The sequence below is a fragment of the Cetorhinus maximus genome, chromosome 7 (genome assembly GCF_964194155.1).
Source record: "Cetorhinus maximus chromosome 7, sCetMax3.hap1.1, whole genome shotgun sequence".
In the NCBI taxonomy this organism is placed as follows: Eukaryota; Metazoa; Chordata; class Chondrichthyes; order Lamniformes; family Cetorhinidae; genus Cetorhinus; species Cetorhinus maximus.
The window spans coordinates 60,130,207-60,157,963 of record NC_135885.1 but is presented as its reverse complement, the minus strand read 5'-3'; the positions used below and the strand labels follow the sequence as shown (position 1 = coordinate 60,157,963).

The 27,757-nt window shown below is 45.2% G+C and overlaps 1 protein-coding gene across 1 annotated transcript in view; it reads right to left on the bottom strand.

The window, feature by feature from the left end:
* Positions 1 to 27,757, bottom strand: part of st6gal2a (ST6 beta-galactosamide alpha-2,6-sialyltranferase 2a) — a 78,523-nt gene that overhangs the window by 33,982 nt on the left and 16,784 nt on the right. The window contains exons 2-3 of the mRNA XM_078545574.1: positions 20,097 to 20,194; positions 13,647 to 13,748 (exon numbers count right to left, since the gene is read on the bottom strand). Of these exons, the coding sequence (XP_078401700.1) occupies positions 13,647 to 13,748; positions 20,097 to 20,194 (200 nt within the window). The remainder of the gene's footprint in view (positions 1 to 13,646; positions 13,749 to 20,096; positions 20,195 to 27,757) is intronic.

Here is a 27,757-nt window from a genome sequence, read left to right as displayed (position 1 = left end):
TTAGCGATGAAAATGCTAGTCAGGCAGACAGAGCCAGAGGCTTTGGTAACATTGCAGGATTTCCAAAGGTGCCAGGGCTAATAGATTGCACACATGTGGCAATTGAAGTGCATCTGGATGGCCAGGGGCATTTGTTACCAGAAAAGGCTATACCATTCCATTAATGTGCAGCTTGTATGTGACCACAGTCAAATGATAACGCACATGGGCGCACACTATCCTGTTAGAGGTCATGATGTCTACATACTTAGACACTCCCAGATACCAGGGATGTTCTGTGGGCTGGAGCCCATGGATGGCTGGCTTCTGGGTGATAAAGGATAACCCTGAAGAGATGGCCAAAGACCCCAGACCAAAATCCACACACTGAGCAGGAGAGAAGGTCCAATGAGAGCCATGTTTCCATCAGGGCCATCATTGAGCAGGCCATTGGTCTCCTCAAAATGAGATTTCATTGCTTGGGCTGGTCAGGTGCTACTCTTCAATACTCTTCTGCTCAAGTCTCACCTATGGTCACTGTATGCTGTACCTTACGCAACCTGGTGCTCCAGAGAGGGGGATTTATTCAAGCTAAAAGCAAAATACTGCAAATGCTGGAAATCTGAAACAAAAACAAAAATAGCTGGAAAAACTCAGCAGGTCTGACAACATCTGAGGAGAAGAAGACAGTTAACGTTTCGAGTCCGTATGACTCTTCATCAGAAGCAAACCCCATCCTGTCGAGGAGTCTGGAGATGGGTCTGATGATAAGGATGATGAGCCAGGATAGCCAGCTGGGCAAGATGCTTTGGATGCCAGGCGGATGCAAGATTCGCTAATAATGCAAATTTCTAACTAGCAATCTGTAATTTGATCTGTGACACAATCTTGGCCAGCTTCACTTTCTCTTGGTATCTCCCACTCATCAACATCAGGGCCACCTGTGCAGATGCCAATGTAAGTACCAAATGAGGCCAATCAGGGGGCCTACATTAGCACAAACTCCCATGCAGTCAATCCAAATCAAAGACAGCATATCACAAACATTAAACACTAATGCAGCCGCAGCCGCAAGTGGTTATTTACAGTTATTTATTGAGAAAATAAATCAAGAAATTTCAGACCTAACATGAGGAGATGCTTAAATCTTTTCCAGGTGCTACAGCGTGGTGTTTTCCCCTCACTGCCAGCTGTGTTGGAGTCAGGCTCCTGACTTTTATGCCCCTTTGCCTGGGGTGACATAACTGGCGATTTCTGTTCGCCAGAGGCAGTGAGGGCCCCAGCATGGTGGGAGTCTCCGACACAGTGGCAAGAGGCTCATCTGTTGTCATGGCACTCTGAGGCATTGGTGTCAATGGCAGAAGGGTGGAGGAAAGACTGTGGCCATCAGAAGCACCCTGGGAAGTGCCTGGGAAGGCGATAGCACCTGCTCTTCTGTTGCTGTGAAGTCCATTTGGCCTTCCCTGCTTTCCTGAGAAGAACCAGGGCTTGGCTGCAACTCCTGGCGCTTCGCCCTCCTCTCGCCTTGGCTTTGGCACTGGAACTCAGGCACAAAGTTATGGAATGCAAGTCAGAATGCACACTCAGTATCCCATGAGTGAGCTGTTGGCTTTGGCCCTCCATGATAGTCTTCAGTCTCTTGATGGAGGAAACCATGCATTCTGAAGAGCGGGTGATCACAGCACTCATGGTCTGGATGGACTCCTCCACTGTCCATGCCAGTGCATGCAACCCTCCTGGAATCTCTGCCACATCTCTATGTACCTCACGCTGTCACGCAGATGACTTCAGAGGCTTGTCATCAGCTGGGGCCCAGCATCTAGTTGCCTCAAACACTCCTCCAATTGCCAGAGGCCTGCATTATCTCAGCCTCTGACAGCTGGTCTTGCAACTGTGCTGTGCCTGCATCAATGGCTATAATTCTCTTTTACTGCTGCTGAAAACGTGCCATCAAATGGGGGAGGAGCTTATTGCCCCCCATCATCTCATACCGATAAAACTTAAAGATACCAACCTTGTATCTAAATAATATTCTGCTTTGGGTCATAAAAGCCTTGAGGGCCCTTGTTATTGGTCCATAACATATAACAGCTGCTAGAACCAAATTCTACTGTGATTATAGCAGGAACTTTATCATACAATACCTTTAATGTAATAATTTTAGAGTGCTTCACAGAGGCAATTTTTTTTAGAATTATTGACTATTTAAAGAAAATGACACTGGTAAGCACATGTTTTAAAATTAGAATTAAGATAGAACATACTTTGATAAAACGTTGGTGCCAAATTTCCATATGAGTTCTCCAAATCGCCAACAGTAACTTTGGCAGGAAACTGGTGGTACTCCTGGAGTAACAGTGTAAACAACTAAAAAGGGCCATTTACGCCAGTTAACCTGGGTTCCTCTGATCCCAGTGAGAACTCGAGGCCATGATCACAGAAATTTAGGGCCATTGCATGACATTATACATGTAAGGCAAATGCAATGTGAAAATTTGAAAGTAATTTTCACCTGCATCAATTGAATGGTAAATTGGTGGAGCAGATCCTCCAGCCATTATAGAATCGAGTTATTTTCATTTCCAATTAAATTAAGGGCTGAATTTTACATAGGCAGCAGGTATCCCACTGTCAGGGCCTAAAGCAGGGGGTGGGGGAGGCGACCTTGCTTTGGCAGGCAGCGGGATCCGGGCCCACATTTTGATGGTGATTAATTGGCTGCTGCTGGGGCTGCTGTTCCTATTAAAGATGGTGACCTGCCCCAAAGAACTGCTGACCAATCAGAGGGATGGTAATTCTGCAGTATCAAAGTGCCACTGCTAATGGTGGGTGCTGATGGGGCTATGCCTGGAGGATGAGGGTGCATCGATGGCCGTGCACACTTAAAGTCAGTAAAGTGGGATACCGGGGCACTGGGCTGAAGGTGAAGGCTGGGATGGAGTGTGGTCACTGAGGGGGGTGGCGCCATGCAGGTAAGGTCAGCCATTGCCACCAGGGGACCCTTCCATGGGCAAAAATGTGTTCAAAAAGGAGGCACCTCCCATCCTGGGAGCCTGCTGGGAAACCGCCAGGGTTTACCTAACAGTCTCCCCTCATGGTGGTAGCTGGTAAAATGTAAGTGGAGATGGGAAGAGGCCCTTAACTGGTGACTTAATTAGTTCAACTGGACTTCATGGAGACAGGCTATGTGGAACCTTTCCTGCCACTAGCAAACTGGCCTGGTGGTGGGAAGACAATGGGCACATCACTTATTGCCTTCCTGCCTCCCAGCCCATCCACAAAGGGTTGGTAAAATTCAGCTCCAAATAACAATTTTGCCTGTCATTAGTGAATGGAGTTGGCAGGTCTATCAACAGTACCTTGAGGTATTGCAAACCTGTTTGGTTCAGGTGGCAGATTACTGAGACGGTCACAAATAACTCAGTTCCAAATTTTCATCACAAGATATGGCACAATCTGGTTGACTTTCTTAATTCGCACAGAGCGGGGATCAAAAATTAATACTATTTTTTCAGCGTCACTTACATCACAAGAACAAATAATAAAACAGATATTTTCTGAGAGACAGGGCCCAGAATATATAAAACCGTTTGATCTTTCCAATTACTAGACATACTCCAGGGACAGGATTTTCCTTCAGAACCTCATCGCCAGAATCAAATGGGGATCAGAAGCTCGCGCCCTGATGGAAACAGCCTCTCGGCTGTGACTTTCTCCGTGTTGGCCAATTAATGGCCAGAGGGTGGGATCACTGCCCACTTAAGGATGGTGGGCAGGATCTTGAAGATGGGGGGGCAATAAGGAGGACCTCCAGCTTGAAGGCAGCAACAGGATTCCATCACAGGTAAGTGGAGGTGCCCTCTCTCCAACTTTTTCAATTTTAAAATAAAATAAAGCCTTTTCAGCCAGGTCACCATTGTTGTGGAGGGTTAGGTTGGGGAACCCTCTAGAGGGTGGCCCGCAGCTGCTGCTGAACCCAGGCAGATGTTGGGGGTTTGGGGGTCACCAAGCCTGCCTCAAGTGCTGGCTGCCCCTGGTCTACCACTGGGACACTGCTTCCCAGCAGCTAGACTGTCCCCAACAGCTGTGGGAACCTGCAAGCTAACTGGAAAATCCCAGTTGGCTTCAGACAATTTCCCTTAAGTTGCCGTTAACAGGCTCAAGTTGTCTACCTGCTGATTGCAGGCAGTTAGTTCTGCCATGTATCTCTTCCTGCCCCTGACAGGGGCTATCCAGCCTCAAACTTCAACTGCCAACCAGGCCCTACGTTCTGATCACATCCTCAAACCACTGCCTGTCAATGGCGGGCCATGGTTCCTGCCACTGGATGTCAGGAACGTCACTTTAATACATCTGCATATAACTGTAATCCCTGCCTGCTGTGATTGCCCGCCAATGTGATTCACAGCTGTACGTAAGCACCGTGCACCTGGTGAGCTGCACTTTGCTTGGGAATTTGAGGTTTGTTTGCCTACCTTGCTTCAGGCAGCACTTGTGGTCATCAGCACTAGGCTTTGCAAGCAGCATCACATCATTTTTAAGGGAACTCACGGACAGGTCTCTACCTACCAGACCAGCCATAAGGCAGGGTTGGTTTTTCAATGGCTGCAGGGCTAGGGCTTGCTTGGGGAAAGGGGAGAAGTGGCCTCAGGCATGGGAAGAGGCTACAGGCCGAGGGCTGTGCTGGCGAAGGAGGGTATCCCAGGGTGTGTGTGGAGACACATGTTGATCTGTGCAAGTGGCCTCAAGGTGGTGAGGGCTGAGGACGCCCTGAGTCTCCAGAGGAGATGGGGCCAGATGGAGATGTGAGGGTGTGTGTGGGAGTGTGAGTGGTGATGTCCCTTGAGCTGGCAGTGAGTGAGATGCCAGTGAATGTGCGATGGGCTTGAGTGTGAGAGTTTAGGGTGATGAGATGATTGCCTTACCCTACGGCACAGATGAGATCATTCATCCTCTTTCTGCACTGGATGGCGAATCTCTTCTGTACAGCCTTGGCACTGACCACCACTGCCACCGCCTCCCAAGCCGGAGTGATGAGATTGCTGGACCTCCTGCAGCCAGAGTCGGGGTGGAGGACATCACAGTGGGCCTCCAAAAGGCATTCCAGTGATGGTTCACTGAACTCTTCTTGGCTTTCAGGGCCATGTCTTCACTGGAGCAGTCCTGGGCTGCAAGCATTGAGAACTGTGTGGGCTGCAGTTTAGATATGGCACCCGGAGTGAGGAAACAGTGAGGTAACAGCGTGGCCGGCAATTTAGATGCTGCCCACTAGCGAGACGGCATGATTCCTGTGGCTGCATAATTAACAAGGTGGGAAGCAGATGATACGACATGAAAAGCCGCCATTGCGGCCGGCAGGTAAAACATCCTTTTTCCCCACCCGCTACTGCACTTATTGCAAATCTGGAATGATTCTGCGCTTAGAATGGGATCGGAATTTGCTCAATGTTTATTTCAAAATTGATGTGTAAAAGTCTTAACTGATTTGTTCTTTACTGCTCTCCAGTAATTCTATTTGATATACTTCTAAACAATATAAGAACCCATCCACTCATTACAAAGCTAAAAATATCTTGGACCCCTCTTTTTCCTGTTTATTCTAATATACATTCCTGAATTGACTTAATCCTAACTCTCTCTATAATATCAGAGTTCACCAACACAACATTACAATTCTACACAAACTCGTACATTAAATCAAATAAGTGTACAAAATCCTATTTCAAGACTATAGCTAAACATGTCAGGAACATAATAGTGCAATACATAAGGATGTATATGTGAATGAGCCCATTCGTTTCCCAGAGTAAGAGAATGAGGGCTAAGAAAAGAGGAACTAATCATGGTGTTACATGTGAGGATGAATGATGACATGAATAGAAGGTCAGATGAAATGAGAAATAAATATAGTAAGTGCAGAATATGAATCACTGATTTCACTGGTATCTAATTAAAGTGTGGCTAATTAAATTGTTACATATATGAGGTTTATGAGATTGTTGTGGTTCAGGACTGTCTCTTTATTTTAGGGTAAGATGAGGAATGAAGGAGGTCATGTGATCTGTTCTGAATTCGGTCCAAATTTAGTGACGCCTCTCTTGGGTGCCTGCTAGATGCAGTGGAATGCCGCCATGATGCCCTCTACCCCTGCTCTGGCCACAGGAGGTCCACCAGAGTCACCAATCAGACCTGGGAGGCAGTGGCAGAAGTGGTCAGCACCACCAGAGCAAAGAGGTGGTCAGTCATCCAGGGCAGGGAGAGGATGAATGCTCTCATTTGATCCGCCAGGGTAAGTCAATCATCTCATCACTCTCAACTCTCACACTCATAAACCCATCACACCTTCACAGGGAACTCACACCTCAAGGGACAACACCACTAACTCTCTCACACACCCTCACATCTCTATCAGGCTCATATCCTCTTGAGCTCACATCCTCATCCCGTCCATGGCTCCGCTCACCACACAAACATTCCACGCAGTGCCATACATCCTGCTCACACTCTCTCCATCTGTTTTCATGCAGGAGAAGCTGGCTCAAAACAGCAGGGAGATGTCCCAGATCGGGGGATGGAGTGGCCCACAGTAGGACCCTCATTCACTTGGAGGAGCGTGCTATCGCGCTGACTGGTGAGGACATGGACGCTGCCTGCAGCAATGATGAGGTAGGCAGTGAACACCCTTGTGAGGATCCTGCACCACATCATCCCTCTCTCGGCGCAACTGTGAGTGCTCCCTCTCCTGCTTTTGTCTCTGCTGCAATACCTCTACTTTGGTTCACAGGGAGCTCTGCCAAGTGACCGACACCCTCAGCCAGTCTGACCCTCAGCCCCATCCAGGTCATCATCTCCAGCCAAGAGGACACCTCCTCCATTGAAGAGCTGGAAATAGGTAGCCTGGAAAACCCGTCACAGCGCTTACACACACCCTCCACCGCGCAGAGACACATGCCTCAATGGGACATAGATCTAGAGCAGGCTCGGGTTCACAATCTGGTGTTCACTGCACGGACGCATGTCTGCAGCAGGAGGAGGCAGGTTCAGCCGAGCTCCCCAGCACTCGGAGGACTGCTGGGGAAGAGGCATCTATGAGGTCCAAGTCAGATGACGAGCTTCTGGATTTGGTCTTCCAACTTATCATGGAGAGTTAGCAGAAGGCTGGGGAACATCACTCAGAGCTGTTGGAAGCCCTCAACAGAGCGGAACACGAGTCGGAGTAGTGAGTCCGCCTGCTCTCTGATGAAGTGCTGCCTACATGTGCGTGCATGGAGGTCTTCATGGGAAGGATGGCGGATGCCATGGATAAACTGGTCCAGCAGAACACAGAGGTGTGCGCAGGCCTGCAGCCCATCATAGGTCCTGCAGTGGTAACATTAGTTGGAAATGGGGCACCTCGTCATCCCTCCAGATGCTCCTTCCCCTCGAGGAGTCAGGCTGGGGCCCTCGGGCACCCAAAAGGAGGAGAAGTAGCAGCTGGACATCCCTGGATCATCCACTGAGGAAACTCAGAGGCTGTCCATTCCCTCTGAGTCCCCTTTGCTTGTGACCCCCTCAACCTTGTTGCAGCTGACCCACAGGAGGACAGCCAAAGGCAGCTGGGGCCCCAAGGCCTCAGCTCTCCAGAGGATGCACGCCGAGGTCATCAGAGGCAACAGGGCCAACCATTGCACAGGCTGTCCCCAGCCCTGCTTTGGATGTCAGGGCAGCACCTAGAAGAAGTGGTAGGCCTGGAAAAGTTAAGGAATTCTGATCACCAAGTGTTTGCATCGGTGAACACCTTTTGTCACTTTATAATCTGAAAATGTATTCACTTTCACGGAATAATGTGTAATGTTGTTTCAGCTTCATTGACAGGCTTTGCGAGTCCCGTTTGCGAGCCCTCCCACTGCATCACTCCCTACCAGCAGTTCAGCTGCATGCAGCCAGACCATGAGTGACTCTGGAGGGAGAAGTGCGAGTGTGGCAGGACCTTTCGGAACCTCTTACAAGCACTCTCCCATACACATAGAGCCTTCCTCCATCACATTCACCTCATTGTCCCAAACATTTTCAAAACTGCCTGCTGGGGTTCACTTCCAATTGTCCATCTGAGCTGACCTGCATCTCCACCCACCTACTGATCACGTTGCGATCCAGTATATAATCAGCTCCCCCTGTCCTTTCCCCTCTCCCAGTCATCCATGCCCTTCCCCCAACACCATTGACCTCCCTGGCATCACATTGCACCTCCCCACCATCACCTACTAGCTGAACCCTTTTCTTTCCAGGATGTCCAGGTGAACGTGCAAGTTCCCTACTTCCCTGGGAATTCCACCCCCATCCACATTGACCACCCCCACCTCCTCCTTTCCACTCCCAGGGTCAGTGTCTGCCTCTGAGTCCCTACCAACTACCCTCGACATCCCCTCTACCACTACGATGCAACCCCACCCTCCCACCCTACCAGCTCCCTCTGCCCCCTCTAACACTCACCATTCCCTCCCACCACACCCATCTTCAGTTTGCTCCCCAGGAGGCAGTCATTGACTCATAGACCCCTCCCTTACACATTCCCCTGGACAGCCCCCCTTACTCCCTCCTCTACTCTTACTCTTTCCTCTCCCCGGCCACCTTCCCCCCTCCGAACTCCATCCCTCCTCTGAACTCTGTCCTTTCCATGTTCCTCCCCCCTTACGCCTACCTCCCCACTTGCCGCATTCTCCCCAGTTACACCCTCCTCCCCCTGTACTCTCGCCTACCGCCCCACAACCTCAACCCCCCGACACCTCCATTTCCCCCCCGCCAACCGAACCTCACCCTGCCCACAGTACACCTTCCTCTCCCCCGCCTCGTCGATCATCTGTAGCAGCTCATGACCAAGACAATGATGTTCCAAAGCAGACCCGAAATGTCAATGGAAACCTCCCATTCTCCATGAACTACTTTGTGGCAGAGCCATGTCCATGAGAATCCACCCAGCATGTGATGCACGTGTTCCTCCAGCATCTTCGTCTCCTTGGATGTCTGCGATCTGAGCAAGGCCATAACACTAAGTCCCGACTTTTGCACATCACACTTGTCCAGATGTGTTTTGGGCCAGCGTGTTTTCCCGCTGGCATAATGGAAAATTGGGCATGAGCGGACAATTCAGGTTGGGATGCAAATTGGGTTCACACTGGCTTCCAGCAGGATTTGTGTTCCGCCATGTTGGATGCCATTGATGATCCTGCTGCGCTTTCATGCTGGCGTGAAACTGATTTCTGCCCCTCACCCTGAATTACTCCCCCCCCGACATCCGCCATGATGCTCAACAACAATGGGAGAGGAAATTTCTGGCCTTAGTCTCTCCAAGTCCAGGGAGATGTTAAGAATGTCAGGTTTTGTAAACAGTTATACTTTAAACTGTCTATTTAATTCCAAGTTGAGGGGGGGATGGTCTAGAGGAAAGCTAATTAGCAATTCTATCTGGATAAAAGGCCCATGTGATTCATGTTTCCATGGAGATGGGCTTCGAGAGCAGAAGACTATTGTAGGATCGAGTTGTAGATTTTCCTGAATATCACAACCTCACAGACTGATTCAGCCTGTATAAATCTGAGAGAGAGAGAGAGAGAGAGAGAGAGTATGTGTGTGTGAGAGAGAGAGGCAGCAAGTGTCTATGGTTCACCATGCAAGAATGTGGGTGGGAGCTTGCACTCGGATTGAAGAGAGCAAGTTCATGAGGATTTAAAAGCGATGGGAAGAATCACTTAGCTTTGGCTAGAGGGAAGAACCTGCAATTCAACCCTCACTGTGAAAGTCAGTTCTGAGGTTAAAAGTTATCCAGCTAAGGAAAAGAAAGGAAGCAAGTCTTAGAGAGCTAAGAATCACTTTGGACTGGTCCCAGGAGAATAGAATATCTACTTTAGGGACAGGGCAAAGTACAACCACAGTGGGCGATTTTTGGTTGTTTTTATAAGTTGAACAAGGAAAATTTTTTCTGTAGTTTAAAGTATAATTTGCCTACTGAAATAGTTTTTAGTCAATGTTGCTTTTAGTTTGTTACTGTAAACATCTTAAAACTTGAAATCTTGTTCTGTGATTCTTTCAGTCATTCACTGGAAGTTGAATTTCTTTTTGAAAGTTATTGGCCTCTATGGGGATTGTAACAAAATTAATTAAGGTTACTGTTTTGTGCTTTGTGAAAATCAAATGCTAATTTTTCATTTCCGCTGCTGAAAGTGGTTCCTAATCTGCATTTAATTTCCATTTTATTAAGTTGTTTTCTCAGTTCATCAGACCATCTATCATGTCATTATAATTTCCCCCCATTTTTAATATTTCTGACTGGTTTAATCCTATCCTTTCACCTCATCACCCCTTATTTTCCATAACCCTTACCTTTATGCTGGAAAACAAACAGCATCTTTGGGCGGTATTTAATGGAGGTGACAGGGGTCTTGCCTGCTGGCTGAAGACGTTGCCTCTGAAGGCCTGCCGAATTAGTTGCCAATCAGGCACTGAACTGGGCAGTGGTAGGCCTTCCTGGGATCAAGGACCCCATAGGCAGAAACCCCGGCTCCATAAAGCTGTTGTCCGATCTGAGGCCAGCAGTTGTGCATAGCAGGCAGCACCACTGGTGGAGTGGTGACAGCTGCTGGCTATGCACCCACCCTGGGCCTAGGTTCACTGAGGGACCCAGGCCGCAGGTGAGTGATGGTGAGATGGGGGCTGCAGAATGGGTCTTGCAGGGCTGGTGGGGGGGGGATCAGCAGCAAGGGCACGGGGTGGCTCTCAATGAGCACTCCCCTTCCCAATGCCGTTTTCCTGGATCAGGCATTGAGTGCCTTCGAATGAGGCCCCCCCCCGGCCCGAAAGCCTGCTTTTCGGGATTCCTACATGGTGTGTCCCCTGCCCACCAGTAGGTGAATACGAGCAGCGGTGGGATGAGGCCCTAGTTGCCCACTTTAGGGCCTCAATTGGTGGCCGGGTGTTCACGTGTATTCCCGGTTCGGACTTAATTGGGCATATGTAGGAATGCAGCAGCGTCCTTACCCACAACTCTACCGCCTGATTAAATGTCCCCACCACCAATCTCACCTTGGGGAAGGGGCTTTCAATTTTGCCCTTTGTGTCAGAAGGTCATCGACCTGAAATGTTCACTTTGTTTCTCTCTCCACAGATGCTGCTCTCTGAGGGTTGAGAGTCTTTGGAACTCTCTTCCTGAAAAGGCGGTGGAAGCAGAGTCTTTGAATATTTTTAAGGCAGAGCTAGATAGATTTTTGATTAGCAAGGGGGTGAAAAGTTATCGGGGGTAGGCAGGAATGTGGGGTTGAGGTTACATTCAGATCAGCCATGATCTTATTGAATGTCAGAGCAGGCTCGAGGAGCTGAGTGGCCTACTCCTGCTCCTAATTTGTATGTAATAATGATTATACTTCAAATGAACTGACTTGTTGTCTACTACTCACTTCTGATTCCATTAATCTTTTGATTTGTTAGTCATCTCAACCCTCTTCCATAAATTAATGAACTTGCATTGATATAACCCTTCTCACATTCCCAAGATGTCCCAAAGCACTTCGCAGATGGTGAATTCATTTTAAGTATAGTTACTGTAAGATAGACAAACAGGGCAGAATTTCTTTCACATTTCTAAGTCCCACAAATAACAATGAGATAAGTGACCAGTTAAATCTGTTTTGGTTCAAGGATAAACGTTGGTCCAGATGCAAGATGAATACTGTGCTCTTCCTCAAATAGTGCCACGAGATCTTTTACATCCACTGGACCAAATAGACAGGGTCTCAGTTTAACAAGGTTAAACAGTTTGACATTTCTTCTGAAAACACCTTTGGAATGCAATGACCTGCTCTCCTCTGGAGATCTTCCCTTCCCGCAAAGCGGTCACCCAGTCTGTGTTTGGTCTCCCCAGTGTAGAGGAAACCACATTGTGAGCAGTGAATACTAAATTGAAAGAAGTACAAGTAAATTGCTCCTTCACCCGGAATGAGTGTTTGGGGCCTTAGACAGTGAGGAGGGAGGAGGTAAAGGTGCAGGTATTACACCTCCTGCGATTGCATGGGAAGAGGGTGAGGCATTGGGGGTTATAAAGAAGTGGACCAGGGTATCATGGAGGGAATGGTCCCTTCGTTAGGCTGACAGGTGAAGAGAGGGGAAGATGTATTTGGTGGTGGCATCATACTGGAGTTGGCAGAAATGGTGGATGGTAATCCTCTGAATATGCAGGCTGGTGGGGTGGAAATTGAGAACTAGGGGATGCCTATTGTGGTTCTGGGAGGGAGGGGAATGGGTGAGGGCAGAGCTGCAGGAAATAGGTCAGACACGTGGTCGAGGGCCCTGTCAACCACAGTTGGCGAGGGGTCAGTGGGGTGGGGGAGGTGGTGGCAGGGCTGGCAGAATCCTTGGCTGAGGAAAAAAGGAGACATGTCAGAAGTGCCAGTGTGGACGGTAGCATCATCAGAACAGATGCAATGGAAAAACTGGGAGAATAGAGTGAAGTGCTCACAGGAAGCGGGGTGTGAGGAGGTGTAGTCGAGATTGCTGTGGGAGTTGGTGGGCTTGTAATGAATATTGATAGACAGTCTATCCCCAGAAATGGAGACGAGCAAAGTCAAGGAAGGGGAGGGAGATGTTAGAGATGGACCATGTGAAGATGAGAGAGGGGTGGAAATTGGGAGCAAAATTGATTAATTTTTCCAGTTCCAGACAAAAGCACGAAGCAGCACCAATACATCGATGTCCCAGATAAAGAGTTGTGAGAGTGGGCCTGAGGAGGACTGGAACAAGGAATGTTCCACGTACCCCACAAAAAGACAGTGACTGCTTTACAGAGCACTTTCACTGTCTGCAAGCATGATCCCAACCTTTCGATCGCTTGCGATTTCAGTTCACTGTCTTGCTCTCATGCTCACATTTCTGTCCTCAGAGCGCTACAACGTTGCTGTGAAGCCCAACGCAAGATGAGGGAACAGCATTACATCTTCCGATTAAGTACTATACAGCCTTCTGGACATAACATTGAGTTCGACACTTCGGGCCATGAACTTTGTCCTCCATTTTGTATTTTTTCCCCTAGTGCCAGTCTTTATCTTGTCCTCATGTTTTTGCTTTCAGACAGCACTAACCTTTATTCTGATTTTAACACCTAATCTGGACCAATGCTTTGTGTCTTTTATACTATCATTACCACTCTCTTTGCCTTGTGTTCCATGACATCTTTGTCATTTAATCTCCCCCCGCCCTCCAACCTATCCCTGACCTTCTATTTTGCTCCACCTGCCCTGCCCCTTTTTCAACAGCATAAAACCCATCACATCTCTACCTCTCTTCAGTTCTGAAGAAGAGTCATATTGGACTCGAAACGTTAACTCTGTTTCCCTCTCCACAGATGCTGCCAGACCTGCTGAGTTTTTACAGCACTTTGTTTTTATTTCAAATCTCTAGCATCCGCAGTATTCTGCTTTTATTTGACAGGCATTCTGCAAGTATTGCACTGAGGTATCAGCCTGGATTATAAACTCAAATCCTGGATCGGGGCTAGAACCCGTAACTATCTGATACAAAGATAAAGTGCTACCAACTGAGCCAAGCTGGCACAAAGATGATGCCTTTTACTATGCTGTGCTTTTCTGGAATTAGCATGCACTGTTTACAACAGCAGAAACTTTTCCATCAATTGTTTTTACCTTAAGGAGGTTTACTGAGTAAGGTGCAGGATCCCAGGCCACCAAAACAATATTCTTGAATAGAGTGCTATTATTAAACTTGTGCTCTGGGTTAACAAGTATCTGAAAATCAGGATAGAAACAAAACATTATTTTTGAAAAATATTCAAATGAAATTAATGGCTTAATTTGAGCATTTTGGTAATTTGCAAACTTAAATTACTCAAAAGTACTACACAAATCCTGAAGAGGTGGGGAGATATTACACAAAGGAACTTAATTATTCCAAAGATTATGTTGTTGAACAGCAATGATGCACAAATTAAACCTTAAGAAGAATGTTAGTAAGTGGTCAATTTATTCAAAATCATAAATTATGTTGATATATAAACTACATTCCTATTCCTTCACAACGTAGCTAAAAATATCACAAAGCTTTCACAATCCTGGTAAGCGACGCTGCTTGATTGACAGGTATGCTAGCTGTAAAAATAATTATTTCCAATTAAACAAAATATATGCACAAATCTTAAATAGGAATAATTTAAGTATTGGTTGTCGAGTGAGAAAAGGCTTGCCACTAGCAAAGATTGCAATTATCTTTCCCACAGTTTTAAATAAGTCTATTTGCAATTTAAAAGACAAAGAGCATCGCCTGAGAACATGCGATAACCAAGGGCCGAAATAAATTAAGCATGGTTCTCTGTTCATTCTCTAGGCAAGCTACAAATTTCCAAGATATCAAGGAAATTAAAGCAATCTCCCAGGGATATAGGGAGGTTGGGCTCATCTACAAGAATAGTCTGTAAACAATAAGCCAAAATTCTTAAGGACATATAAAATAGGAGGATAGGTCATTAGGTGCTTCGAGCCTGCTCTGCTATTCAGTACACTCATGCATGATCTTTTATCTCAATTCCACCTTCTCACACATTCCAGAGTTGGAAAAGAAAAAAGGAAAATCATAATGCACGAGTCAGCCAAATAATCTTTATTTGAATATTGTTGAAAAGAGAGACATGCTGCTGAAATTTTATTGTTTTGCAATCATCAGGAGAAATGCAAGAATGCCAAATTTCAAATGATCATATCAAAATTATACCACAAGAAAATGTGTGCTGATTGGTTGGCAAGTTGATTCTGATTGGCTGAGGTAATCGATTGCAATGGAGAAAGTAACGGGGAACTATAGATTCCCCAAGCTCCAGGGTAATTCAAAAAAGGTGCAAGACCTGAACATATTCCTTTTGTTTGCAAAGAACGGGTTGCTGCATATGAATGTATGTCGCTTCCAGAAAGAGTAAATGAGCCATGAGATGAGCTCAGCTGATTATCTTAAATTGGTTATCACTCATGTACGGTTGTAAGATCGCATGGAAGTGCTGTTGATGCGTGTTACCCTTCCAATGCTACCATACCCCTGCACAAAAGGGCATCTCCTCATACTGCCCAATCATCTGCCTGAGCATAGAACGGTAGCATTTCAGAATCCCTTTCTCATGGTTCTCTAAAATTGTTGGGATGTTATCCAAACAGCAGTTAGGTTTATTGCAAGCTATTTCCCAGCTTTGTGAGAGATGCAATTATTCTTGTAAACATAGAATAAATGAATTAAATTAGGGCAGACACGCAAAAACTTTCAACATAAATACCCGGATTTGCATTAACAGTATCAGTGAGGCTATCAGCACTCATCATTGTTAAGGGGTAAATCAGACAGCAACTTCCAATATCCACATGGTTAAACGTAGAAATGGGTTCAGCCCTTTTAACTTGCCATTACCCATCAGGTTTCCCTGAAAAACAGGCCAACTATTATTTCAAATAGAATCACTATTAAAATGGAGGCAGACAGCTTCCTTAAAAAGGTGTCAATGACAGAGCAGTATGGTCATTTGTCTCTTATCCTGCCTCTTGGAAAACTGGTGTGGGCAGGTTCAAGGCAGGGTAAATGGGCTCCTGTTTCAGATTTTTAACTTCCTATCTGAACCAAGCCAAGCATTTTTGGGGATTAAAATACCCACTCTGTGACTCAGTAAGGATGCTTCAATCTGATTGGTTGAAGAGACTGGACTCAGACTCCCCCGTCAAGAGCACCGCAGTCAACTGGATTTATAATTATTATGTTGTTGTTACACTAAAGCCCACTAAAAGTCCGTGGGAAGCTGTAGGGTTAATGAACAGTGATGCCATTCATTTCCAACTGACCCCAAAATCCAGGCAGGTGAATAAAAAGTTCTAAATACACTAATATTTCAATTATGAAGCCTTCATATAATATATTTCACTCAATCATGGGATGTAGGTTGCTTTGCCGTGGATGTTGTTAAACTTCTTGAGTACTCTTGGAGCTGCACTTATCCAAGCAATTGCAGATTATTCCATCATTGACTGTGGCTTGTAGATGGTGCAAGGGTTTTAGAGAGTCTGGAGGTGAGTTACTCACTGCAGAATATGTAGCTTCTAACTTGTCATTGTAGCCGCAATATGTGTGTGACTGGTCCAGATACATTCTGGTCAAAGGTGACTCCCAAGATGTTGATGGTAATGCTGTTGAATGTCAAGTGGAGGTGGTTAGACTCTCTTTCCTTGGAGAGAGTCAGTTCCTGGCACTTGTGTGACTTGAACATCATTTTTCACTTGTCAGTCCAAATCTGAATGTTGTCCAGGCCTTGTTTTTTTGAATTAATTCACGGGATGTGGGCTTCACTGGTTGGGCCAGCGTTTATTGCCCATCCCTAGATGCCCTTGAGAAGGTGGTGGTGAGTTGCCTTCTTGAACTGCTGCAGTCCATGTGGTGTAGGCACAGCCACAATGCTGTTAGGAAGGGAGCTCCAGGATTTTGACCCAGCGACAGTGAAGGAATGGTGATATGTTTCCAAGTCAGGATGGTGAGTGACTTGGAGGGGAACTTCCAGATGGAGGTGTTCCCATCTATCTGCTGCCCTTGTCCTTCTAGGTGGTAGTGGTCATGGATTTGGATGGTGCTGTCCAAGGAGCCTAGGTGAATTCCTGCAGTGCACTTTATGGGTGGTACACACCGCTGCTACTGTGCATCGGTGGTGGAGGGAGTGAATGTTTGTGGATGTGGTGCTTTGTCCTGGATGGTGTCCAGCTTCTTCAGTGTTGTAGGAGCTGCACTCATCCAGGCAAGTGGGGAGTATTCCATCACATTCCTGACTAGTGCCTTGCAGATGGTGAACAGGCTTTGGGGAGTCAGGAGGTGAGTTACTCGTCGCACAATTCCTAGCCTCTGACCTGCTCTTGGAGCCACAGTATTTATATGTTTAGTCCAGTTCAGTTTCTGGTCAATGGTAACCCTCAGGATGTTGATAGTGGGGGATTCAGTGATGGTAATGCCATTGAATGCCAAGGGGTGATGGTTAGGTTCTCTCTTGTTGGAGCTGGTCATTGCCTGGCACTTGTGTGGCGCAAATGTTATTTGCCACTTGTCAGCCCAAGCCTGGATATTGTCCAGGTTTTGCTGCATTTGGACATGGACTGCTTCAGTATCTGAGGAGTCGCGAATGGTGTTGAACATTGTGCAATCATCAGCAAACATCCCCACTTCTAACCTGATGATGGAAGGAAGGCCATTGATGAAACAGCTGAAGATGGTTGGGCCTAGGACACTATCCTGAGGAACTCCTGCAGTGATGTCCTGGAGCTGAGATGACTGATCTCCAACAACTACAACCATCTTCCTTTGTGCTAGGTATGACTCCAACCAACAGAGAGTTTTCCCCGATTCCCATTGACTCCAGTTTTTCTAGGGCTCCTTGATGCCACACTCGGTCAAATGCTGCCTTGATGTCAATGGCAGTCACTCCCACCTCACCTCGGGAGTTCAGCTCTTTTGTCCATGTTTGAACCAAGGCTGTAATGAGGTCAGGAGCTGAATGCCCTGGCGGAGCCCAAACTAGGCATCAGTGAGCAGGTTATAAATAAGCAAGTGCTGCTTGATAGCACTGTTGATGACCCCTTCCATTACTTTGCTGATGATCGAGAGTAGACTGATGGGGCTGTAATTGGCCGGGTTGGATTTATCCTGCTTTTTGTGTACAGGACATACCTGGGCAATTTTCCACATTGCCGGGTAGATGTCAGTGTTGTAGCTGTATTGGAACAGCTTGGCAAAGGGCGCAGCAAATTCTGGAGCACAAGTCTTCAGTACTATTGCTGGAATATTGTCAGGGCCCATGGCCTTTGCAGTATCCAGTGCCTTCAGCCGTTTCTTGATAGCACGTGGAGTGAATCAAATTGGCTGAAGACTGGCATCTGTGATGCTAGGGACCTCCAGAGGAGGCCAAGATGGATCATCCACTCGGCACTTCTGGCTGAAGACTGTTGTGAATGCTTCAGCCTTATCTTTTGCAATGCTGTGCTGGGCTTCTCCATCATTGAAGATGGGGATAGCGGGCATGCAGGCATGGATCGCTTTATTATCTGAGGGGTTGTCAGCTGAACTGAACACTGCAATTATAAGGGAATGTCTCCAATTCTGACGCTATGATGGAGAGAAGGTCATTGATGAAGCACCTGAAGATGGTTGGGCCTAGGACACTACGCTGAAGAACTGCTGTAGTGATGCCCTGGGGCTGAGATGTTTGGCCTCCCAAACCACATCATCTTCCTTTGGGTTAGGTATGATTTCACCCAGTTGGGAGCTTTCCCCCTGATTCCCATCTACTGGAACAGCTTGGCTAGAGGTGCGACTAATTCTGGACACACATCTTCAGTACTACTGCTGGGATGTTGTCAGGGACCATAGCCTTTGCTGTATCCAGTACACTCAGCTATTTCTTTGTATCATATAGAGTGAATCATCCTCCCATTAGTGATTAATTGCCCACCATTCACGACTGGGTGTGCAGGATTGCAGAGCTTTTATCTGATTCGTTGGTTGTGTGATTGCTTAGCTCTGCCTATAGCATGCTGCTTCTATTGTTTAGCATTTACATAGTCGTGTTTCATGGCTTCACCAGATTGGCACCACATTTGGTTGGCAAGTAATGCTGCTCCTGACATGCTCTTCTACACTCATTAAACCAGTTTTTATCTGCTGCTTGATGTCAATGGAGGGACGAGGAATATGCTGGGCGATGAATTTATAGATTGTGGAATACAATTCTGCTGTTTCTGATGGCCCAAGGTGTCCCATGGATGCCCAGTTTGAGTTGCTAGATGTTAATTGTATATTAATTGTGATTAATTTTATGCAGATGGTGGACATTAACTAGGGATTCACTTTTGCCCCTTATAAATAGACACAGACTGAAACTGTCATTGTTGGGTTAGGAGGCGAATGCTTGTATGCTGTAAATAAATTTGTATAAAAGTGTGTAATGATTGGTTCCAGGGCTGTCCTTCACCAACTGACTTTTTGGATTATTATTACTAGATCAGATATTAATCTGTCCCATTTGGCATGGTGGTAGTGCCACACAACACAATGAGGGTGTCTTCAGTGTGAAGTAGGGACTGCGTCGCCACAAGGTCTGTGCCACAAGGTCACTCCTAATAACACTGTCTTATATAGGTACATCTGCAACAGGTAGATTTTCAGGATGAGTTCAAATAGGTTCTTCCCTCTTCTCGCAGCTACACCCTTCAAGCCTCAACCAGTTTTGTCAGTAGTGGTGCCAATGAACATGAGGTCCCCCAGCCAGAGTATATTGTGTGCCCTTGCTGCCCTCAGTACTTCTTTTAAGTCATGTTCAACATGGAGGAGTACTGATCCTTCAGCTGAGGGGGTGAGGGTTGCTGTGTCTGTGGGTGGGGTGGGGGAGGCGGGGGGGGGGAAGGGGGAAGAGTGTGGTGTGAGTTAATCAGCAGGAGGTTTCTTTGTTCATGTTTGACCTGATACCATGAGATTTCATGGTGTCCGAGTCATTGTTAAGGGCTCACTGACTGTATACCACTGTGCCATCACTTGTAATTGGTTTGTCCTGCCGTTGAGACAGGACATGGGGTGGTGATGGAGGAGTCTGAGATTTTGGCTAAAAGGTATGATTCTGTGAGTATGACTATGTAAGGCTGTTGCTTGACTGGTCTGTGCGACAGATCTCCCAATTTTGTCACAAGTCCCTAGATGTTCGTTTGGAGGACTTCTCACCCTCAGCTTGAGTGGATGTGCCTTTGCCAAGAGTGAATCTAATGCTTCAGTTGATACTGGGAGGTTCAATTTTCTTCTTCTAATACTTTGTCTTATGGTTTGATACAAATTAGTGGCTTGCTAGGTTATTTCAAAGGGTAGTTAAGAACAAACCATATTACTTTGACCCTGGAGTCACATACAGGCCAGGCCAGGCCAGGTAATGATTGCAGATTTGCCTCCTTAAAGGATGTTAGTGAACCATTAACTAAAGGTCATCGCCACATTAGTAGAAAAAGCACTTTATAATATTAAGCAAAAATAACTAAAGCAAAATTGCATAGAAGCAATTAATGTGATGGCACACATTAACTCACTTGTGAATTAATAACACGGATTGTGGTTTTGCTTCCAACATCCTTCTCGTAACCTTGTGTAGGGGCTGCATTAAATCTCAGAACTGCATCATGGGAATCTAAAAAAGAGAAATAAACGATTAATCTTACAGTTTTTTTTAGGAATTTAAGTGAATGGAATCATGATATGCTATTTTATACAGCCGTACCCTCAGATAAATGAAGTCTACAATTACAAAGGTTTAATTCAACTAGACTACATAATATGGGAGCTTGTATTTTTACACAATATAGAGGTTGTGGCACTAGCTGAAGCAGAAGGGATAGCAGATTTAATTGTGATAACCAGGTCTCAACAAAATAATTAAATTTATTAGACTGCTCACCCATCAGAGCTAAGGAATACATTTACTGTATTCTCTGCTGAAATTGATATTTGTAAAAGAATTTTCTTTAAAAAGCCATATATATACAAGACACTTTACAGGCTATTTTTAAAGAATTCCATCCCAGAACCTTTCACTGCTACAGTGGTTTTAGTAGTAAAGCTGCTCTGCTTGATAATTATCAAAAATTCTGCCCCAATTCATTTTCCTTTTTCATCTTTGCCAGTCAGTCCACCCAAATTATTTTTTGTTTGTGGCCAGTATTTTCAGTACTTCAGACACTATAATGGAGGATTAGCAAACTGTTCTTAAAGTGCTTTAGTGGATTATTATGGAACATTATGCACCAGTTTCTAGAAGACCAGAAAATGAGCAGGTATTAATACAAATTAAAACTTATGCAAGCTAATAACCAGTTTAGTGCTCAAATCCATGTTTAGTTTGTGCAGTGTATGTCAGAGTGGACATTTGAACCTGCATTATTCAATAGGCAAATCTTCTTCATGTCTGGTCTGATTACAGCATGAAGTGTAGCAGAATTTCAAATCTGGTCAATTAATTGCTGTGGACAGCCTCTCTTTCCCAGCTCAAAAAGCATATTATCTGAAATATACAATGCGTATGCAGTTATATGTAAATTAAGTGAAACAATTAATGTGTGACAAATGTATATAAACCTTTATGTCCACAAGATGGCAGAGTAGATCTTCCAGTTTTAGTGCAACAAGTTTTTATTTGTTACTTCCAGTAGTGGGTGTCAGCTTTTCCATGTCACATTGAAATCTAGCTATGGGCTACGCTACTGCTTTCTCAAATTGTACTTATAGTAATGGTGACACTGAATGAGACCTGAGGCTTTCACTTAATTGGGGTAAATGTTTCCCCCTAGAAATGCAATTGCAATTTTACAAAGAAAACTGTAATTATCAAATAAAAATTCTTGTGACAGTTCGTGGTTCCAAAGCTGCTACTGCAAGGTATTTAAAGCCTTGCAACATTTTGCGTTGGGTCAGCCATGCAGTGACTGCTTCACACACCATCTCAGCTGTTTTCAAACTCTGTCCACATTTTCAGCCCTGTTCACTGCTCTTCTACGTCTCAATAAATACTCAGCTTGGTTTGGGAGTGCCTGGAATTTGCTCCCAAAGATATAATTGAAGAAGTCCCTGTAACAGTGAGTTCCTTCACTGTTGCTTGGTCAAAGTCCTTCAACTCCCTTCCTATCAGCACTTTGGGTGTACCTACACCACTTGGACTGCAGCGGTTCAAGAAGGCAGCTCACCACCACTTTCTCAAGGGCAATTAGGGATGGGCAATAAATGCTGGCCTAGCCAGTGACGCCCACAATCCATGAACGGCTATAAAAAAAATTGCTACTATATGTTCACCACCTCCAGAGGACCTCTCTAATGATCAATTTTCAATATGCAAATACAATACATATCAACCCCATTGTGCTGTTGAGATGGCTGACATTGACCTAGTTTAACAACTGCTGCTAAGGAAAGGCCTCTTTGCTTATCGAGGATGAGATGGCAGTGTTAGGAAAAGTTTCCCCTTATGTTTATGACTTGGGTGCAATGTTGCATTGCCCACATATTTACATCCAGTTGCACAGCAATAATTAGCCAAAGTCCAAGGAATAAGTTAAAAGCAAAAAATTGCGGATGCTGGAAATCCAAAACAAAAACAAAAATACCTGGAAAAACTCAGCAGGTCTGGCAGCATCTGTGGAGAGCAGCACAGTTAACGTTTCGAGTCCGAATGACCCTTCAGCAGGGTTCTGTCGAAGGGTCATTCGGACTCGAAACGTTAACTGTGCTCCTCTCCACAGATGCTGCCAGACCTGCTGAGTTTTTCCAGGTATTTTTGTTTTTGTTTCCAATGAATAAGTAACTTGCCAAAAGGTGCAACAATGTGTCAGTGCAGTGAGAGATTCAATATAGGTGCAACTGAACCAATTTTGTACAATGTGCTCTGTAATTCCATGCTTGAATAGCTCAGAGGTTAAAATGACCTGTGCTAGTAGCACAGCTTCTGCTGTTAACGAACTGGCAGTCTACTTTTCAATGTGCCCGATCTGCTTTCCACTGAAGTTCACAGAACAATATTTTTAAATCTTCTTGTGGACTTGTTTCCTTGTATCACTGTCACTTTTACTTAGTTTGAATTTTAAAAATCTTGGCAATATTTCCAAGTCAATAGAAAATAAAAATTTATGCGGTGAAAAATCGGCTGTCAATTTCACAGAATCACAGTGCAGAACAGGCCCTTCGGCCCATCGAGTCTGCACTGACACGTGAGAAACACCTGACCTACCTACCTAATCCCATTTACCAGCACTTGGCCCACAGTCTTGAATGTGATGACATGCCAAGTGCTCATCCAGGTACTTTTTAAAGGATGTGAGGCAACCTGCCTCCATCACCCTCCCAGGCCGTGCATTCCAGACTTTTTTCCTCTGGGTAAAAAAGTTTTTCCTCACATCCCCCCTAAACCTCCTGCCCCTCACCTTTTTGCTATTGGTCTTTTCTCATGCTGTTGACATGATTAATTTCATCCCCCCTGAATGGCATTAAAATCTGAAGTGACCTGCGATGTTACCAGAAACTCATGTGAGAGCCGAAAACCTATGTAATGACAGTTCTAAAATGCTATTTTTCCTCTTAATCCCTGCAAGAAAAGAAAGGAAAGAGGGAGAGCTGGATGCAAGAGGAAAAATTTAATCATTGGTATGTGTTGGACAGGTGAATATACCAATATTACTCAAACAAGAGCAAAATACTGGCACGTAACTTCCGAGCTCCCGGATTTGGGGGGTACCCCAAAAATGTGCTGGGAAATCCCTTTGGGAAGCTCCCAGCTAAGGGTCTGCATGGCAATTTCCCAGAAGTGCAAACTTCCTCTGGACAATTGCCCTGCACTGGGACCATCCAAAAATATGGTTTAAATTGCAAACTTTGGATGGTTCCGCTGGAGTTATACCAATAGTTACCCAGAAAAAGTTAGAAGAATTAAAACCTCTTCTAACTTCTGAATAACTATTGTAAAGACCCAGAACAACCCCATGGGACTTACCCCACACCCCCAACCTTCCCCCCAACTATGGGACTCCCCCGATCCCCCGGACCCCTCCCTCTTCCCACCCCCTCCCCTGATTTCCAACACCCCCCAAACCCCCCTGACCTCTGCCACCCTACAAGCCCCTGGACCTCTGACACCACCCCCAACCCCCGGGATTCAGACCCCCCCAATCCACCTCCCACAGGTTTCCTACCCTCTGTCACTGCTCCGGATCTTCAACTGACCTCTGCCCGGTACTTCAGAAACCACCCCCACTCTCCACGGACTTCCGACCTCCTCCCACGATGGAACTCCTCCGAACCCTCCCACCCCCAACCTTCAACAACCCCCACCCCCAGCCTTTGACCTCCCCCCCCACCCCCCCCGCAACCTCCAACACCCTGCACCAACCCAGACCTCTGATACCCCCCAAACAACCCTCCTCATGGACTTCCGACCCCCTGTCACTTCAACAGACCTCCGCCCTCTACGTCGGACCGCCCCCACCCCCCCACCACCACCGCTCACTATGGATTTCCAACCCCTCCCCCCGCCCAAACTTGTGGGACCCCCACACACCCCATTATCCCCACCCCACAAATCCTATCCACTTGCCTTAGACACTTACCTTCCCCCTGGCCTGTCAAGTTCCTGACCCTTTAAACTCACCTGCTTTACAGCAGCAAGTGCTGTAAAAAACGGGCGGGGTCCTTGACTCTGCCAGAGCTGCACTTTGCTGGGGCCTGCGAGGAGCCTTTTGATGCAGGCCATAAACAGCTCCAGTGAATGGAAGGGTCAGCGGAATTTTGAAGACAAGTGAGCAAGACCCCCATTGCCAGCATTAAATTCCAACTGTTAACTCTCTTTCTCTCTCCACAGATACTTCCTATCTTGTTGGGTATTTCCAGCATTTTCTGTTTTTATTCCAATATCATCACTGATTTCTTCTACTCATTCAGCAAATAATCTGAAATAAAATGACCTTTTCTGAGAGGCTGGAACATTAGAACTATTCATTCTATGGGCAAAGATAATTTCCAATCTGGTGGGAGATGATTTCATTGCATTAAAAAGTTACATTTTCCCTTTTTGTGTGGCCTCATTAGTGACACAGCACTGAGCACATGTAACTCTGGCTCACATTTACACATGTCATTGAAATAAAAAGTTAAAAATTACATAGAACATGGCTTATGCCCTTGGAATGTTGGCACCCAATTCTCGTACCAAAAAACAGCTTTTTATAATGGTCTTTCTTTAATTTAGATTCCAAGAGATTGACATCCATGAATAGACTCCCAGCATTTTTGCTGCTAAATCAGTTTTCTATAGACCAGGTAAAACAGCCTTCAGGGCTCAGACTGAACTACAGAAAACAGATTTAACATTGCAGGTGTTAGACTCACAGACTCAACACTGTGCCAGATTCGCATGGAATCAGGAAGGCTCCAAGGACCTTAAAAATGGCGGGTGGCGCCCCGATGTGGAAGTCCTGCTCCCATTTCCAACAAATCTATTTTTTGTTGGTAGGGGAAAGAGGGTGGAGTGTGGTTCACACAGGTGAGAAACCCAAACTCAGCAGGGTCATTTGAATTCAGTACTGAAGAGTTCTGAAGGAAGGTCCTTGACTAGGAACGTTAACTCTGGTTCTCTCTTCACAGATGGTGCCAGACATGCAGGAGAAGGCCAGTCAGCTCCCCCGATCCTGCTCTGCTATTCGATAAGAGCATGGCTGATCTTATTGTGGCCTTAACTCCACTTTCCTGCCTGCCTCCCATATCCTTTGACTCCCTTATAGATCAAAAACCTATCTCAGCCTTGAATATGTTTAATGACCAGGCCTCCACTGCTCACTGGGAAAGTTTCATCTCCTTCTTAAATGGAGACCCCTTATTTTTAAATGGTGCCCCCTAGTTCTGGTTTCCCTCACAAGGGAAAACATCCTCTCAGCATTTACCGTGTCAAGCCCCCTCAGAATTTTACATGTTTCAAAATGATCACCTCTCATTATTCCAAACTCCAGTGAGGCCCAACTTGCTCAACCTTTCCTCATAAACACCTCCTTCATCCCAGGAATCAACCTAGTGAACTTTCTCTGAACTGCTTCCAATATAAGTATGTCCCTCCTTAAGTAAGGAAACAAAAACTACACACAGTATTCTAGGTGTAGTCTCACCAATTCCCTGTACAGTTGTAGCAAGACTTCCTTACTTTTATACTTCACCGCCCCTTGCAATAAAAGCCAACATTCCAAATGCCTTCCTAATTACTTGCTGTACCTACATGCTAACTTTTTGTGATTCATGTGACACCAGGCCCCTTTGCACCACAGCATTCTGCAGTCTTTCTCCATTTAAATAATATTCTGCTTTTCTATTCTTCCTGCCAAAGTGAACAATCTCCCATGTTCCCACATTATACTGCATCTGCTATTTTTTTTCCAATCATTTAACCTACCTATATCCCTATGCATTCTTTTTGTATCCTCCTTACAAATTGTTGTCCTACATATCTTTGTATTGTTAGCAAATTTGGCTATAATACATTCAGACCCTTCATCCAAGTCTTGAATCTAGATTGTAAATGGTTGAGACCCCAGAACTGAACCCTGTGGTAATCCACTAGTTACAGTTTGCCACCCTGAAAATGATCCATTTATCTCAACTCTCTGTTTCCTGTTCACCAATCCTCTATCCTTGTTAATAGATCACCTTCAACAGCATCAACTCTTATCTTGTGTAGTAACCTTTTATGTGGCATATTATCGAATGCCTTTTGGAAATCCAGATACACGGCATCTCCTGGTTTCCCTTTATCCACCCTGCTTGTTACATTCTCAAAGAACTCTAATAAATTTTCTAACACCTTCATGAAACCATGTTGACTCTCCCTGAAACCATGCTTAGTAGAGTTGTAGAAATACATCCTCTCTATTCTAGTTCTCTATACCATTAGCCTTTTTAATTACTTTTTGTACCTGACTACTACATTTTAGTGATCCAACTACAACAACAGCTATATCTTTTTGGGCCTATTCCTAGCTTTTCATCATTTGAATAATATTTAGATCTATCCTTTCCTAGTCCAGAATGGATGACCTTACAGTTATCTGCATCGAATTCCATCTGGTACACTTTTGCCCATGCACTTAATCTATCAACAAATGTAATTTTATGCTGCTGTCTACACTACTTAATATGCTACCAATCTTTGAATGATAAAGTAATAGATTCCTTAACCATTTAAAATAACTTGTATATGATAGTTAGCAATAGTTCTAGAAATTAAACTCCATCTTGTAGAATTCTTAAGATATAGCTTATGATCAGAAACTTGCATCCAATTGGCAGGCGTAAAATGGACATGACTGATCAGGAAACCCCTTACACCAGAGTTCTGCCATGTAGCACCCCATCTAATTATCCAGTTGGATTTTGTACAGCTGTCAGAAATGCCCATTCATTTGCAGTTATTTATATTAATTAACCTTCTATGGAAAGGAAAACTGAGAGTTGCGTGTAATGGTGGCCAATCCACTGCCGCTAATTTTACTCCCAGTGGTGAAAGAAGAAATTACCCGTTGTCTATTTTATATCTCGGATCCACACTGGTTTCTATTTGTGTAACAGGTTTTATTCATAGTGCTTTAAAATGTCTACTCCATGCTTAAAGCTCTAGCTTCCAGCTCTTTCTACAGTTGATTATGTTTACTGAGTTCATACCCAGGCGGAACCAATCAAGCACATTGAACATCAATAATAAACAGACTCACATAATCAAACACAGAATAGTTGAACACTGCATCTTTTCCCTTTGTAAAACTTAAGACATTATTTTAAATGAAACCATCCCAAACAACAAACATATGTACAAGTCTTTTCTTAGAGATCAGCGTGTCCATTTTCTTTAAGTGCAGAAATAGTCTTTTGAGACATGAAATTCTCTGATGACGATGCTGATATCTATGAATTTGAGATTTCTGCTCTGAAGAAGAGTCATAGTCGAAACGTTAACTGCGTTTTATTCTCCACAGATGCTGTTAGACCCTGCTGAGTTTTTCCAGCATTTTCTGTTTTTGGCTATGAATTTTAGGTTGTGTTTCTGTGTGATCAACTTGATGAGGCACATGATAAACATCACAGTTGCTCATTGGAAAAGGAAATGTATCCTAATTGCTGTTCTCAAAATATCCCGGTCTGCTCGCTACCAAACATCTCGCGTTCCACTTTGTGT